The 18,269-nt window shown below is 43.3% G+C and overlaps 1 protein-coding gene across 2 annotated transcripts in view; it reads right to left on the reverse strand.

Moving 5' to 3' along the window:
• Window positions 1-15,649, reverse strand: part of ston2 (stonin 2) — a 50,134-nt gene extending 34,485 nt beyond the window's left edge. Inside the window, exons 1-3 of one of the 2 annotated variants that reach the window (XM_020487537.2) lie at window positions 15,536-15,649; window positions 8,489-8,732; window positions 524-673 (exon numbers count right to left, since the gene is read on the reverse strand). In XM_020487537.2, the coding sequence (XP_020343126.1) occupies window positions 524-673; window positions 8,489-8,579 (241 nt within the window). In that variant the 5' untranslated portion in view covers window positions 8,580-8,732; window positions 15,536-15,649. Of the gene's footprint in view, window positions 1-523; window positions 674-8,488; window positions 8,733-15,535 lie in introns of those variants that run through there. The other variant, XM_031828545.1, reaches the window with a different exon arrangement.
• Between the last annotated feature and the right edge of the window lie 2,620 nt (window positions 15,650-18,269).

Genomic DNA, 18,269 nt, shown 5'->3' on the forward strand with positions numbered 1-18,269 from the left:
GAGAGAGCAACACATACTGTACACTCCTGGGTGGCAGCCATCGAGTATGGTGCCATTACCCAGCATACTCTACTGCACTGGATAGACAACAGACGCCTATCTCGGTCTGTCGTTTTCAAGGGAGACGCCAGAGGTGAAGAGGAGGAGGGTGGAGAAGGAAGGAAGGCAGCGATAAATACCAAGGAGTAGGACGAGTGAACACAGAGGGAGGTGGAGATGAAGAGGAGGGAGACATTCGTGTTAAGACGAAGATGACTGGGAGAAACAAAACAAAAACAACAGAGGAGAAGAAAACAGTGGAGGAGATCAAAGCATGGATGGAGACAAGAGGGACGGTAGGGAAGAGGAAGAACAGAAGGAGAAATAGGAGGTGACCAAATCATCATGATAGGGGGAACCTGTGACCAAAACCTGTGGACTTTTAATAAAGGATATTTTTGCAAGTATACAGAGTATGCGAGAGTCCCTTTCACAATGTACAGAATTCTACAGAGCTAGAAAGCCATAGTGAGCGAGTAATTACCTTTTACCTGCAACTGCGGATTGGGCGAGGGCCAGGGCTTCTCTTCGAATAAGACCCATGCGTTCTGCTGAGGGGGAGGGGCTAACAGCTCGACACTGGAAGAGTTCTCAGAAGGGGCGGGGCTAGGCCTCTGCAAGCTGCTGTCCACATCTAATGTGTCACACACACACACACACACACACAGACACACACAGAATGAACCAAGGGAATGTCTTTCTATGACAACATTTCTGCCCTATTCCTCGTTTAACCCTTTACATCCTGTATACAGGTTGAAAATGGCAGGTTTGGACACTGATAAGCACCTAAATTGGACTGTAGTGGCTGTACCAGTAACATGCTATACATATTGTCAGAGCTCAGGGCCTCCACTTCACAGCTCTGTATGGGTTTTGACTGACAGTCTTCTGAACTTGAGCACCACTCGTTACAAGAAGTTGCCCCCATCCTCCTGCTAATTGGGCAACTTTTGCAAATGCTTTGTCGTCTGAGTGAGGGAAATGCTGTAAATTAAGAGGACTACAATAAATATTGTGTTGATGTCATACAAGCAAGCCAAACACCTGTGAGTCCAAATGTGCACGTCACATTTCCATATAATAAAACTAATGTAATATACAGTGTCACATTAACATTTTTTATTTTTTATTTATTGACCACATGATGTTCTGAAAAAATATTTGTTTTGGTTGGGGAGGGGGGCTTTGTTGTATACAATGGCTTTGTTGAATATTCATTTCTGATTGGCTTAAAGAGTGTACATCTAGAGTGTACATCATTTCCCTATGACGCAGAGTCTATTTGCACAGTAGAAAAATATATGGATATAGTTTATTCTTACATGTTCTATGTTTGAGCTGCTTTTGCAAGTAAATGTCAAATTGAAAACATGATTGGCATTGTTTATTTCAATTTTCATAATAGGAAGCTTGGACTGATGGTTGGTTAGCTAAACTAGCAGGTCTGTTTGTTTGGTTGCCAAGACAACTACTGTCCTATCTAGTAAACTTGCTAGCTACTTCAGTGGATGTTGAACACATTTCTACCATCAAATGAGTTAAATTAAAGCCATGGTATACAGTTCATTCAGAAAGTATTCCCACATTATTTCCACATTTTGTTACAGCCTTATTCTAAAATGGATTTTTTTCATCCTCATCAACAATACCCCATAATGACGAAGCGAAAACAGGTTAAGGATTTAAAAATAAATGTAAAATAAAAAAACGTATTTACATATGTATTCAGACTCAAAATGAGGCTCGAAATTTACTTCAGATGCATATTGTTTCCAATTTTTCTACAACTTGATTGGAGTCTACCTGTGGTAAATTCAATTGATTGGACATGATTTGGAAAGGCACACACACCTGTCTAAGGTCCCACAGTTGACAGTGCATGTCAGAGCAAAAACCAAGCCATGAGTTCAAAGGAATTTTCCTTAGAGCTCCGAGACAGGATTATGTCGAGGCACAGATCTGGGGAAGGTTACCAAAACATTTATGCACCATTGAAGATCACAGTGGCCTCCATTCTTAAATGGAAGTTTGGAACCATTAAGACTTCCTCGAGCTGGCTGCCCGGCCAAACTGAGCAATCAGGGGAGAAGGGCCTTGGTAAGGGAGGTGACCAAGAACCCAATGGTCACTGACAGAGCTCCATAATTTATCTGTGGAGATGGGAGAACCTTCCAGAAGGACAACCATCTCTGCAGCACTCCACCAACCGGCGCCGACAGAGATGTCCGCCTCGCTTCGCGTTCCTAGGAAACTATGCAGTTTTTAGTTTTTTACGTGTTATTTCTTACATTAGTACCCCAGTTCATCTTAGGTTTCATTACATACAGTCGAGAAGAACTACTGAATATAAGAGCAGCGTCAACTCACCATCAGTACGACCAAGATATTCTTGGTCTGGACTTTCGCGAAGCGGATCCTGTGTTCTGCCTTTCACCCAGGACATCGGAATGGATCCCAGCCGGCGACCCAAAAAAACGACTTCGTAAAAGAGGGAAACGTAGCGGTCTTCTGGCCAGACTCCGGAGACGGGCACATCGTGCACCACTCCCCAGTATACTTCTCGCCAATGTCCAGTCTCTTGACAACAAGGTTGATGAAATTCGAGCAAGGGTAGCATTCCAGAGGGACATCAGAGACTGTAACGTCCTTTGCTTCACGGAAACATGGCTCACTTGAGAGATGCTATCGGAGTTGGTGCAGCCAGCTGGTTTCTCCACGCATCGCGCCGACAGAAACAAACATCTTTCTGGTAAGAAGAGGGGCGGGGGCGTATGCCTTATGGCTAACGAGACGTGGTGTGGTCACAAAAGCATACAGGAACTCAAGTCCTTCTGTTCACCTGATTTAGAATTCCTCACAATCAAATGTCGACCGCATTATCTACCAAGGGAATTCTCTTCGATTATAATCACAGCCGTATATATTCCCCCCCCCAAGCAGACACATCGATGGCTCTGAACGAACTTTATTTGACTCTTTGCAAACTGGAATCCATACATCCTGAGGCTGAATTCATTGTAGCTGGGGATTTTAACAAGGCTAATCTGAAAACAAGACTCCCTAAATTGTATCAGCATATCGATTGCGCAACCAGGGCTGGCAAAACCTTGGATCACTGCTATTCTAACTTCCGCGACGCATATAAGGCCCTGCCCCGCCCTCCTTTCGGAAAAGCTGACCACGACTCCATTTTGTTGATCCCTGCCTACAGACAGAAACTAAAACAAGAAGCTCCCACGCTGAGGTCTGTTCAACGCTGGTCCGACCAATCTGATTCCACACTCCAAGACTGCTTCCATCACGTGGACTGGGATATGTTTCGTTTTGCGTCAGACAACAACATTGACGAATACGCTGATTCGGGGTGCGAGTTCATTAGAACGTGCGTTGAAGATGTCGTTCCCATAGCAACGATTAAAACATTCCCAAACCAGAAACCGTGGATTGATGGCAGCATTCGCGTGAAACTGAAAGCACGAACCACTGCTTTTAATCAGGGCAAGGTGACCGGTAACATGACCGAATACAAACAGTGTAGCTATTCCCTCCGCAAGGCAATCAAACAAGCTAAGCGTCAGTATAGAGACAAAGTAGAATCTCAATTCAACGGCTCAGACACAAGAGGTATGTGGCAGGGTCTACAGTCAATCACGGATTACAAAAAGAAAACCAGCCCCGTCACGGACCAGGATGTCTTGCTCCCAGGCAGACTAAATAACTTTTTTGCCCGCTTTGAGGACAATACAGTGCCACTGACACGGCCTGCAACCAAAACATCTCCTTCACTGCAGCAGAGGTGAGTAAAACATTTATAAGGGTTTATAAGCGCGGAAATCGACTCAGCCGCACAAGCATGCTTTTGCGGCACAGTCGATAGCGCGCCGGACCTCGGGCTAGAAGGTCGAGGGTTCGAGACCTTCTCCCTGCTGTTTCATTACAATATTTATTCTGTTAGAAACATTTCAATTTAGCCTTATCCATTTAGGCCAACTCATCATACTAGGTTTGGGCGATATACCGTATACTGTGCATTCGGAATTAAAAATGGATTCAATAATATTTTTCTCTCATCATTCTACACACAATACCCCATAATGACAAAGTGAAAACAGGTTATTGGAAAAATTTGCAAATGTATTCAAAATTAAATACAGAAATATCTAATTTACATAAGTATTCACACCCCTGAGTCAATACATGTTAGAATCACCTTTGGCAGTGATTACAGCTGTGCGTCTTTCTGGGTAAGTCTAAGAGCTTTGCACACCTGGATTGTACAATATTTGCACAGAATTTTTCCAAATTCCTCAAGCTCTGTCAAGGTGGATGATGATCATTGCTAGACACCCATTTTCCAGTCTTGCCAGATATTTTCAAGCTGATTTAAGTCAAAACTGTAACTTGGCCACTCAAGAACATTCTATGTAGTATTTGTAAACAACTCCTGTGTATATTTGGCCTTGTGTTTTGGATTATTGTCCTGCTGAAAGGTAAATGTATCCCAGTGTCTACTGAAAAGCAGACTGAACCAGGTTTTCCGCTATGATTTTGACTGTGCTTAGCGCTACCAGTTTCTTTTTATCGGTCCCCCCAAAAAACTCTAGCACACCCATAACACGATGCAGCCACTACCATGCTTGAAAATATCAAGTGGTACTCAGTGATGTGTTGGATTTGCCCCAAACATACCGCTTTGTATTCAGGGTATAAAGCACATTTCTTTGCCACATTTGCTGCAGTTTTACTTTAGCACCTTATTGCAAAACAGGATGCGTGTTTTGGAATATTTTTATTCTGTATATGGTTCCTTCTTTTCACTCTGTCATTTAGGTTAGTATTGTGGAGCAACTACAATGTTGTTGATCCATCCTCAGTTTTATCCTATCACAGCCATTAAACTCTGTTTTAATTCGGCCTCAAGGTGAAATCCCTGAGCGGTTTCCTTCCTCTCCACCAACTGAGTTCAGAAGGATGCCTGTATCTTCATAATGACTGGGTGTATTGATTAACCATTCAAAGTGTAATTAACAGCTTCACCATACTCAAAGGGATATTCAATGTCTGTTTTTTTTATAAGAGGCATGGAAAACCCTCCCCGGTCTTTGTAGTTGAATCGGTGTCTGAAATTCACTGCTCGACTGAGGGACCTTACAGATAATTGTATGTGTGGGGTAAAGAGATGAGGTAGTCATTCAAAAATCATGTTAAACACCATCATTGCACACATAATGAGTCCATGCAACTAATTATGTGACTTGTTAAGCAAATTCTTACGCCTGAACTTAAGGCTTGCCATAACAAAGGGGTTGAATACTTATTAACTCAAGACATTTCAGCTTTTCATTTTTTATTAATTTGTGTCAAAACATAATTCCACTTAGACATTATGCGGTATTGTGTGTAGGCCAGTGACACAAAATCTAAATTTAATCCATTTTAAATTCAAGCTGTAACACAAAGTGTGGAAACAGTCAGGGGGTTTGAAAACTTTCTGAAGGCACTCTACGTGCTGTTGAAAATGTTGTTTTACCGGAATAAAATAAGAGGCAACTCATCTGGCTGTACAGTACCTGCTGAACAGGGCGTACAACATATTTTACTTTGATTGTTCAGGTTCACCATCAGCAATAGTCTACATAGCTTTGCTGTATATTTTTTGATATACCGGGTAAATGTAATAATTTCAGAATGAGGAGAGCAGTCACTTTTGTGAGGCGCACTGCATGGCCGAAGCGAGAGGAAAAAAACATTTGATTTGGAGATGGGGTGAAATTGCCCCTCACCCCTAATCTGATATTGGTAGTGGAGTGTTAGATGCCTAGTCTAGTAGAGTGTTAGATGCCTAGTCTCTCATATGGGAGGGAGGCAGGTACACAGAGACACACGAGAGAGAGAAGTCAGCTCAGATAGATCCAGCACAGAAAGGCCCATCTCATGAGAATCATAAGCAGCAGATTTGAATTTAGAATGGAAAATGAATGTGTTTAACTTCTTTGGGACTGGGGGGCAGTATTGAGTAGCTTGGATAATAATGTGCCCAGAGTAAACTGCCTGTTACTCAGGCCCAAAAGCGAGAATATGCATATAATTAGATTTGGATAGAAAACACTGAAGTTTCTAAAACTGTTTGAATGATGTCTGTGAATATAACAGAACTCATATGGCAGGCAAAAACCAGAGAAAAAATCCAACCAGGAAGTGGGAAATCTGAAGTCTGTAGTTTTTCAAGTCCTTGCCTATCAAATATACAGTGTCTATGGGGTCATATTGGACTTCCTAAGGCTTCCACTAGATGTCAACAGTCTTTAGAACCTTGTTTGAGGCTTCTACTGTGAAGGAGGAGAGAATGAGAGCTGTTTGAGCCAGAGGTCTGGCAGAGTGCCATGAGCTGATCACGCACGCGCCCATGAGAAGTAGTTGCGTTGCATTGCATTTCTAAAGACAATGGAATTCTCCGGTTGGAACATTATTGAAGATTTATGATAAAAACATCCAAAAGATTGATTCTATACATCGTTTGACATGTTTCTATGAACTGTAAAATAACTTTGACATTTTGTCTGAACAAATGATCGCGCATTATGCATTTGGATTACTGGGCTAAACACGAACAAAAAGGAGGTATTTGGACATAAATGATGGACTTCATCGAACAAAGCAAACATTTATTGTGGAACTGAGATTCCGATCAAGATGATCAAAGGTAAGTGAATATTTATAACGCTATTTATGACTTTTCTGACACCTCTCCTTCTTAGGAAAATGGCTAGATGCCTTTCTGTGACTAGCGCTGACCTAACATAATCGCAAGGTGTGCTTTCGCCGTAAAGCCTTTTTGAAATCTGACACAACAGTTGCATTAAGGAGAAGTTAATATATATTTCCATGCATATCATTTGTATCTTTTATCAATGTTTATTATGAGTATTTCTGTAATTTGATGTGGCTCTCTGCACTTTAACCGGATGTTTGTTTGAGGCAATGCATTTCTGATCATAACACACCGATTTCAAATGATGTTTTTGGACATAAAGATTAACTTTATCGAACAAAACACACATTTATTGTGTAACATGAAGTCCTGCGAGTGCCATCTGATGAAGATCATCAAAGGTTAGTGATTAATTTAATAACTATTTCTGATTTTTGTGAGCCCTCTCCCTGGCTGGAAAATGGCTGTATGGTTTTCTGTGACTAGGTGCTGACCTAACATAATCGTTTGGTGTGCTTTCGCCATAAAGCCTATTTGAAATCGGACACTGTGGCTGGATTTACAAGAAGTTTATCTTTAAAACGGTGTAAAATACTTGTATGTTTGCGGAATTTTAATTATGGGATTTCTGTTGTTTTGAATATGGCGCCATGCAATTTCACTGGCTGTTGATGAGGTGGGACACTACTGTCCCACATATCCCAGAGAAGTTAAGCAACAAAACTTAGTGCATCGCATCTCATTGAAACAAATCGCACCGAATCTTTTCAAACTAAAAGGTATCGTACCTGTATCGTATCGATCTAGATACATGTTGAATCCTCTTGAAAGGAAAAGATGCACTACGAAGAGCACATGGAGCAAATGGAAGAATCGTGGGTATCCACAAGAGGTGAACAAGTACACTTGAAATTCCCCATTAATGTTTGACAGCTAAATATCTTATAAGTTAACTATTTAAGATGTGTAAAACATATTTTCTGTAGCTCAGGGCTCCAGCTATGAATTTGGTTTGCTAACTTGCTAGCTATAGGTGGCTAGCTTGCAAGATCATGCTTCTTGGTTAGAGCAGACACAATCAATTCCCTCCTGGATCAATTGTGAGTAGCCTTTTAAAATAATTGTATAACATTTTAAGCTAGGTTGTCTGACCTTTCAAAAAGTTTATGCTTGCTTGCACTTGCTAGATAGCATCCACAATGGGAATTTGCTAGTACTTTGATAGTATAAGAAAGAAATAGGGCCCCCTGTGTGCACTGCTGTAATACCGCATATCCCGGTATGAAGGTATGGAAATCTGAATACCGCCCAACCCTAACACACATCCATACACACCGGCAAAGGTCCTCAGGGGAATCTAAAGCAGGGGCACTCAACTCGTACCCTACGAGGTCCAGAGCCTGCTGGTTGTCTGTTCTACCTGATAATTAATTGCACACACCTGGTGTCAAAGGTCTAAATAAGTCCCTGATTGGAAGGGAACAATGAAAAATGCAGTGGAACTGGCTTCATGGTCCAGAGTTGTGTTCAGGGATCTAAAGGATACCTGCCAAATTCACTAAGTGTGTTATTGACGTACAGTCTGTTAGCGTGCTGACCCAGACATCTCCTTGACAGGTAAATATGTGCTTAATTGTATATATGCATAAAATGATGACATTAAAAAAACACATCTACTCCTGAACTTCATCCTACAGTATAGGATTTAAATGACTTTCACAATATGACTCGTACCTGCTTGATGCTCTGTGCTCGTCCCGAAGGCTTCATCTGCAAACGCCACCCAACCAGCTCTTCCCGAGCCCACTCTGCTGGCAGTGGCCATGGTTTGTGTGTGTGTGTGTGTGTGTGTGTGTGTGTGTGTGTGTGTGTGTGTGTGTGTGTGTGTGTGTGTGTGTGTGTGTGTGTGTATACACTCCACTAGATTCCACTAGTTCCTGCCCTCACACCTGTCTGCATCCATGCACAACTGGACACGCTGAGGAGGAGACAAAAGAGAGAGACAAAGAGAGAGAGAGTTAACATGGAGGAATGATAAACTGAAGCACAATCTTGGCAGCCACCTGCTGCTGACACATAGGTCTGAGGACCAAGGTTTGTTTGAGAACCAAGAAACCCTCAGCTGCATTCAAACACATCAGGTGTGACAACTAGGATTCATAGCAGACTGTTTAAGCGTTTGAAGTGTGTGTACCAGAGGCAGTCCTGTAATAAAGTTGCTTAGACACCAACTACAGGACAACAAGCATATTGGTTTGATAAGCTACTCTTGGTAAAGATTCAACGTTGGTCTCACCTACAAGACAGCAAACTCCCCTTCCCATGTGCTGCACTCAAACACAACACAGACACTTTCTGGAAGTCTATGGCAGCATCTTCCCTACATAGTGCACCATTCTATTTATGGGGGGTTGTGCTCTTCAGGACAGGAAGACACTGTCAGTGTGTCTGTGTCAGGAACTTGTGTCAGGAACTTTTGAAATCCGGGAAGCCTCAGCTCTCCAGCCCCTGCTTGCCAGTCCCAGACCTCAACCCTAGTCTACCAGCCCCTGAGCCCACAGATCTGACGTGACCATGATGCTGGCTATGAAATAAGTTGGTTTCCACAGAATCCTCTATACAAAACCTTGATTCTAAAGTGGTTGTTTCCTGCTCTTATGAGTACTTAACCACTTCAGTTCCCATTGAGTTAAGTTCTTAACTTCTAATGCTGTTGAAGTAATATGGCTACAGTTTTACCTGCCTCACCTAAAGCCCATTATTTTGGGAAGCTGCTATAGACGACCAAATGTGAACAGTCAGTATCTGGAAGAAAAAGCTTCAAACTGTAACCAGTGCCTGCAACCTGGATCAGATTGTCAGTCAATCAATCAGGGTATTTATAAACAGCACAGGAATGAAATCATCCACATGTATTGATCACATCTTTACTAATGTTGCAGAAATCTGCTCTAAAAACAGTATCAAAATCCATTGGATGTATTGATCATAATATAGTAGTCATATCTAGGAAAACCAAAAGTTCCAACGCCTGGCCTAAGATAGCGTATAAGAGGTCATCGGAATCACTACAAAACATATTCTATGTGGAAGATGTAAAGAATTTTTGCTGGTCTGTGGTGTGTAATGAACAGCAACCAGACGCTGCACTTGAAATTGCTTATTCCAGTTAATAATAAGCATGCACCCATTAATACAATTACTAAAAACGGTTCAATCCCTGTGGATTGATGAGGAATGGAAAGATGGTATGGTTGAGAAGGATGAGACTAAAGGCATGGCAAATAAGTCAGGCTGCACAGCCCAAACATATTGTAAAATGTGAAATTATGTGACTAAACAGAACAAAAATAAGAAGAAACTGTAGTATGAAACAAATATAAATTATATAAAGAATGATAGGAAAAGTTTTGGACTCGGCTGCATCATTCATCAAAGCAGAACTCGGCTGCATCATTCATCAAAGCAGAACTCGGCTGCATCATTCATCAAAGCAGAACTCGGCTGCATCATTCATCAAAGCAGAACTCGGCTGCATCATTCATCAAAGCAGAACTCGGCTGCATCATTCATCAAAGCAGAACTCGGCTGCATCATTCATCAAAGCAGAACTCGGCTGCATCATTCATCAAAGCAGAACTCGGCTGCATCATTCATCAAAGCAGAACTCGGCTGCATCATTCATCAAAGCAGAACTCGGCTGCATCATTCATCAAAGCAGAACTCGGCTGCATCATTCATCAAAGCAGAACTCGGCTGCATCATTCATCAAAGCAGAACTCGGCTGCATCATTCATCAAAGCAGAACTCGGCTGCATCATTCATCAAAGCAGAACTCGGCTGCATCATTCATCAAAGCAGAACTCGGCTGCATCATTCATCAAAGCAGAACTCGGCTGCATCATTCATCAAAGCAGAACTCGGCTGCATCATTCATCAAAGCAGAACTCGGCTGCATCATTCATCAAAGCAGAACTCGGATGCATCATTCATCAAAGCAGAACTCGGCTGCATCATTCATCAAAGCAGAACTCGGCTGCATCATTCATCAAAGCAGAACTCGGCTGCATCATTCATCAAAGCAGAACTCGGCTGCATCATTCATCAAAGCAGAACTCGGCTGCATCATTCATTGAATCAGATGGCTTATTCATCAAACCACTGATATTGCCAACTACCTACACATCCATGCATAACTGATCAAATTATGAAAGACAAGCATTGCAATTTTGAATTCCGCAAAATTAGTGTGTAAGAGGTGAAAAACATATTGCTGTCTACCAATAATGACAAGCCACCTGGGTCTGACAACTTGGATGGAAAATTATTGAGGATGAGATCAGACAATATTGCCACTCCTATTGGCCATCTATTCTATCTAAACCTACAAGAAAGTGTGCGCCCTCAGGCCTGGAAGGAATCAAAAGTAATTCCACTACCCAAGAATGACCAGATACAATGCTATTTCAATGTAAACACATATTTTCAGCACACTTATAGGGAAGGGCATTCAGCAATCACCACAAATGACTGATGATTGGCTGAGACAAATTGATAATAAAAAGATTGTGGGAGATGTTTTGTTTGAGTTAAGTGGAGCATATTAGATTATCAATCATAATCTGCTGGTGGAAAAATGTATAGTACCAGTCAAAAGTCTGGACACACCTACTCATTAAAGAGTTATTTTCTACATTGTAGAATAATAGTGAAGACAATAGCGCATATGGAATCATGTAGTAACCAAAAAAGTGTTAAACAAATCAAAATATATTTTATATTTCAGATGCCTTGATGACAGCTTTGCACACTCTTGGCATTCTCTCAACCAGCTTCATGAGGTAGTCACCTGGAATGGATTTCAATTAACAGGTGTGCCTTGTTAAATGTTAATTTGTGAAATGTATTTCCTTCTTAATGCGTTTGAGCCAATCAGTTGTGTTGTGACAAGGTAGGGGTGGGATACAGAAGACTTATTTGGTAAAAGACCAAGTCCATATTACAGCTATGAACAGCTCAAATAAGCAAAGTGAAACGACAGTCTATCATTACTTTAAGACATGAAGGTCAGTCAATGCAGAACATTTCAAGAACTTTCAAGGTGCAGTCGCAAAAACCATCAAGCGCTACGATGAAACTGGCTCTCATGAGGGCCGCCACAGGAATGGAAGACCCAGAGTTACCTCTGCTGCAGAGGATAAGTTCATTTGAGTTACCAGCCTAAGAAATTGCAGCCCAAATAAATGCTTCACAGAGTTCAAGTAACAGACACATCTCAACATCAACTGTTCAGAGGAGACTGCGTGAATCAAGCCTTCATGGTCAAATTTCTGCAAAGAAACCACTACTAAAGGACACAAATAAGAAGAAGAGACTTGCTTGGGCCAAGAAACATGAGCAATGGACATTATTAATGTTAGTTCTCTGTGTACGGGTCGGTGGAAATCTGTCCTTTGGTCTGATGAGTCCAAATGTGAGATTTTTGATTCCAACCGACAAGTCTTGTGAGACGCAGAGTAGGTGAACGGATGATCTCCGCATGTGTGGTTCCCAGGGCAGCAAGGCTGGCTCTTAAACGTACACAGAGAACTAACATTAATAATATGCAAGTCAATCTCTCCTGTGTCAAAGTAGAGGAGAGATTGACTTTGTTACTATTTGTGTGAAGTATTGACATGTTGAATGCACTGAGCTGTCTGTTTAAACTACTGGCACACAGCTCAGACACCCATGCATACCCCACAAGACATGTCACCAGAGTTCTCTTCACAGTCCCAAAGTCCAAAACAGACTATGGGAGGCACTATATAGAGCAATGACTTCATGAAATGCTGTTCCACACCAAGTAACTCATGTAAGCAGTAAAATCATATTTTTTAAAAATGGATAAAAATACACATTAGACAATAGCGGGGACCGTGAAGACACACACGCATACACACACACGATAACATACGCACGGATTTTGTGTTATAGATACTGTGTGTGGTAGTAGAGTAGTGGCCTGAGGGCACACACGTAATGTGTTATGAAATCTGTTATCTAATCTCATGTAATGTTTTTTAAATTGTATATAAGTGCCTTAATTTTGCTGCACTCCAGGAACAGTAGCTGCTGCCTTGACAACAACTAATGGGGATCCATAATAAATACAAAATACACAGTGTGTCTGCTGGAGCAGTGCCTCCCTAACCATTACTGATGTGAACCACCTAAAACCTTTCAAATGAAATATCCCTAACCCCGTTTGAGTTGGACACAATCAACCTGTTTGTCCTGTCCCCCAACCCCATCCCACTACTTAGGAAACACTTTCACCGGATATGAAAACATGTTTTCCTGAGAATCCCAAAATCAAAATCCTCATTGACAAGATCATGGGAGTTTTCCTGCTCTTTAAATACTAGAAGTCCACTAAGTTCCCACTGTAATACTGGGGATAGTGAGGAAACATATTTTTGTACCAGGGCACAGTCACAGTGTGTGTAATAGAGGATTCACATCGGATATGCACCGCAAAGGTCACAGATAAGTCTTCAAAATGTCAGGAAAGGTCAGGAGAGAGGAAAATACATATTCGGCAGAAAACCATCACATACAGTTTTTCCATATTACACTCCGAAAGGAGAGAAAAGTGAGAGGAGAGAGGGGGGGGGGGAGACAGGGAGAGGCAGCAAAAATACAAGAGAGCAAGGTAGAGAGAAACAAAGCGAGAGAGTAGGAGAAAGATACAGGGTGGAAGAGGGGGATAAAGAGAAGGGGGGGGGCGGGACGACAGTGACAGGAAACGTTAAAAGGAAACACAGTCTCTGTAACTGCCCGATAAACATTACTGACTCATTCCATTTCTATCCCCCCCCCCCTCGCTAATTTTCTCTGGAGGATGGCTGGTTGTATCCTTCCATGCACATCTGTTCTGCCAATTTCTCTCCTCTTTCTCACAGAGAGAAAGACACTTCTCCAGCTCCTTCCTCTCTCTGGTGGATTCTCTCTCCCTCCAACAGTCTGCTTCACAGACCAAGTACACACCCCGTCTCTAATGATAACTGACAGTGTATTTGGCCTAGACCAAACATCCAGGCTTGGTTTCAATCAAGCCCACACCCTCACACTTACTCCAAAAAGACACTATGGTTCCAAATCCACCACAATACACAATTGACATGCTTATTTGCATGATTTCGATGTGACAAAGAAGGTGTCATATCTGAGAAATGGAGTAGTAGCCTAACAGTAACAATTGCACGCATGCACACAGAGAGAGAGAGAGAGAGATAACTGAAGAGATCAAGGTGATTGTGAGAGACTAGCCCACTGCTCTTCGGCAGCTCTCTCAGCTCATTGGGCAGGTAGTGAAGCATTCAAAACTGTACTCATGTAAACTCATATCCTTTTCTACTATTCTGTCTCTGATTACGCAATGAATGATGACACACGGTTAGACCGAACTTTGATTCTTGATAAATATCTAATGGTCTACAAGACTGTCTCTCCTTGGGGAGCCTCTTCAAATCTGTTTGCCAAAAAGGGTAGGCAAAACATTTTTGCTAGTAGACATGAACCCTAACCAAAACAACCATGTAAATCCACCAGATGGCTATGGTTTAATTGTCTTCAGTGATTCCTCTCCTGTGCTCTGTGTTCCTTCATGGCCATTGAAATGAATGCAGTATAAATGGCTGGCTGGGGTGGGTCTTCTTTAATTTAATATGCAATGAAAGAAATGGGTAAATGAAGGGATAAGGGGAAGGAGTGATGATACAGATGATATAGAGTGCAAGGGATTAGAGATGTGAGTGAAAGTAGGGATAGAGGGGTGAGAGTATTAAGGGATAGGTAAGGAGAGAGGGATATAGGGAGTCAACGAAGGAGGAGAACAGAGGGGTGGATTGTTCTAACCCTGGGCGCACTCCAAACCCTGACTCAGCGCTCAGCCGAGACACACACACCACTGCCAGGCCAAGGGTCCAGACATGCACTGTCAACCATATGTTTGTGTGGGGGTAGTGTCTAAACACACACACACTTCCATCAGTAAGTCTGTCACATAGTTGTGATAGCATTCGGCAGTGACCCCGAACCCCCCTCCTCATCATTTCTGCTGTGGCATGCTCCCTACCCCCCTCCGCTAATGTAAACATACTGCTGGCACAATGTTGACATAAAGTCACAGGGACATGCTAAATAACTAGCACTACTACAGTTGGTCTGTATGTGAGTCTGTTTACTTTGCTTCAGACTACTTTCTACCTGTGTTGGCATATAAGGGTAACGCAATGTAGGAGAGCTATGGCAATGTATCACCGTAACCTACTATTTCCACAATTTAAACTGTAGGTAGTAAGTAGTCTGGTGTATTCCATTGACTATATAGACCAGTTAGTGTGGGATGTATTTAGCGGCCTTAACCCAATACATGCTTTAGGCTACTCCTCTGCAACTATTGACAGAATCCTGCAAGCATTGATCAAGAGACTCAAGTTTGCCCACAGTCTTGGTACAGAATAACAACTTCCTCTCACTCTCCAACCAGGTTACGGACAGATTCTCGATCGACACTCACGGCAGTTGGCTTTCTCTGCAACAACCTGTTGATCAACTGACCGACCCGATTTGCCCTGTCGCACTTGCACGCAACATTGTATCACAGACACACAACGAATCAGAGCCTCTACTAACTTCGAGAAAGAGCAACACTTGGCAACAACGTAGCCCGGTAGTCTTACATGGAAAGGTGATATAAAATGGTTTGGGAAAAACAAATAATTCAATGTTACGTACCGATATTGTTTGGTGTTATATGCGCTGCAGTCTCTCCGTGTTCCAGTGAGCCAGACTGTCGATCAGAACGAGACCTGGAGAGTGAGACCGGTGACGCGGAAGGATTGGGCACGCACCATGCGCTGCCCTCGCGGCTTGTGATTGGTCAATCGCCTAACGTGAAATACTCACACGTCGACGTGAACAATAAAACAACTATTATTATTTGTTTATCTGTGTGAAGAGGAAGTCATTATTATACACTTCATGGCGAAAAGTATGTGGACACCCTATTCAAATGAGTGGATTCGGCTATTGCAGCACACGTTGCTGACATGCATATAAAATTGAGCACACGGCCATGCAATCTCCATAGACAAACATTTATGCCCGGCTAGGGCCGGCTGGTCAGCTGCAAGCACTGTTACTGGGAAGTGAAAATGTCTAGGAGCAACAACAGCTTGGCTAGGAAGTGGTAGGCCACACAAGCTCACAGAACTTGATAGCCAAGTGCTGAAGTGCTTAGGGTGTCTGTCCTCGGTTGCAACACTCACTACTGAGTTCCAAACGGCCTCTGGAACCAAGGTGAGTTCCAAATTGCCACTGGAAGCAACATTACCACAAGAACTTGACCCGCAACACTGGGGCCCCACATGGGTGCGTGCTCAGCCCCCTCCTGTACTCCCTGTTAACCCACTACTGCGTGACCATGCACGCCTCCAACTCAATCATCAAGTTAGTAGACGACACAACAGTAGTGTGCTTGATTATCAACAACGTAGAGACAGCAGGGCACTTGGAGTGTGGTGTCAGGAAAACAACCTCTCACTCAACATCAACAAAACATTGAGATGACATCTGCCTACCCATCTGCCTACCCATGTCAGAGACGCAAACTCGGTCTCAACCTTTAAGTCTTTACTGAAGACTCATCTCTTCAGTGGGTCATATGATTGAGTGTAGTCTGGCCCAGGAGTGGGAAGGTGAACGGAAAGGCTCTGGAGCAACGAACCGCCCTTGCTGTCTCTGCCTGGCCGGTTCCCCTCTTTCCACTGGGATTCTCTGCCTCTAACCCTATTACAGGGGCTGAGTCACTGGCTTGCTGGGGCTCTCTCATGCCGTCCCTGGAGGGGGTGCGTCACCTGAGTGGGTTGATTCACTGTTGTGGTCATCCTGTCTGGGTTGGCGCCCCCCCCCTTGGGTTGTGCCGTGGCGGAGATCTTTGTGGGCTATACTCAGCCTTGTCTCAGGATGGTAAGTTGGTGGTTGAAGATATCCCTCTAGTGGTGTGGGGGCTGTGCTTTGGCAAAGTGGGTGGGGTTATATCCTTCCTGTTTGGCCCTGTCCGGGGGTGTCCTCGGATGGGGCCACAGTGTCTCCTGACCCCTCCTGTCTCAGCCTCCAGTATTTATGCTGCAGTAGTTTATGTGTCGGGGGGCTGGGGTCAGTTTGTTATATCTGGAGTACTTCTCCTGTCCTATTCGGTGTCCTGTGTGAATCTAAGTGTGCGTTCTCTAATTCTCTCCTTCTCTCTTTCTCTCTCTCGGAGGACCTGAGCCCTAGGACCATGCCCCAGGACTACCTGACATGATGACTCCTTGCTGTCCCCAGTCCACCTGGCCATGCTGCTGTTCCAGTTTCAACTGACCTGAGCCCTAGGACCATGCCCCAGGACTACCTGACATGATGACTCCTTGCTGTCCCCAGTCCACCTGGCCATGCTGCTGCTCCAGTTTCAACTTCCACCTGACTGTGCTGCTGCTCCAGTTTCAACTGTTCTGCCTTATTATTATTCGACCATGCTGGTCATTTATGAACATTTGAACATCTTGGCCATGTTCTGTTATAATCTCCACCCGGCACAGCCAGAAGAGGACTGGCCACCCCACATAGCCTGGTTCCTCTCTAGGTTTCTTCCTAGGTATTGGCCTTTCTAGGGAGTTTTTCCTAGCCACCGTGCTTCTACACCTGCATTGCTTGCTGTTTGGGGTTTTAGGCTGGGTTTCTGTACAGCACTTTGAGATATCAGCTGATGTACGAAGGGCTATATAAATAAATTTGATTTGATTTGATTTTGAGATGATCGTGGACTTCAGGAAACAGCAGAGGGCGCACCCCCCTATCCACATCGAAGGGACAGCAGTGGAGAAGGTGGAACGTTTTAAGTTCCTTGGCGTGCACAACTACCTGCCCTCCATGACAGCTACAGCACCCGATGTCACAGGAAGGCCAACAAGATCATCAAGGACAACAACCACCCGAGCCACTTCACACCGCTACCATCCAGAAGGTGAGGTCAGTACAGGTGCATCAAAGCTGGGACCAAGAGTCTGAAAAACAGCTTCTATCTCAAGGCCATCCGACTGCTAAACAGCAATCACTAACTCAGAGAGGCTGCTGCTTACATTGAGACCCAATCACTGGCCACTTTAATAAATGGATCACTAGTCACTTTAAACAATGCCACTTTAAATAATGCCATTTTAATAATGTTTACATATCTTACATCACTCATATCATATGTGTATACTGTATTTTATACCATCTATCACTGACATTTTCAACATGTCCCTGATTGAGTCTGTAATAACAACATGTTTCAAGCAGACCACCATAGAACACGAAGGCAACCTGTGCCCAAGAACACGAAGGCAACCTCCCTAAATGACTACAGACCCATAGCACTCACGTCCGTAGCCATGAAGTGCTTTGAAATGCTGGTAATGGCTCACATCAACACCATTATCCCAGAAAC

This window comes from Oncorhynchus kisutch, linkage group LG7 (genome assembly GCF_002021735.2).
Source record: "Oncorhynchus kisutch isolate 150728-3 linkage group LG7, Okis_V2, whole genome shotgun sequence".
Classification (NCBI taxonomy): Eukaryota; Metazoa; Chordata; class Actinopteri; order Salmoniformes; family Salmonidae; genus Oncorhynchus; species Oncorhynchus kisutch.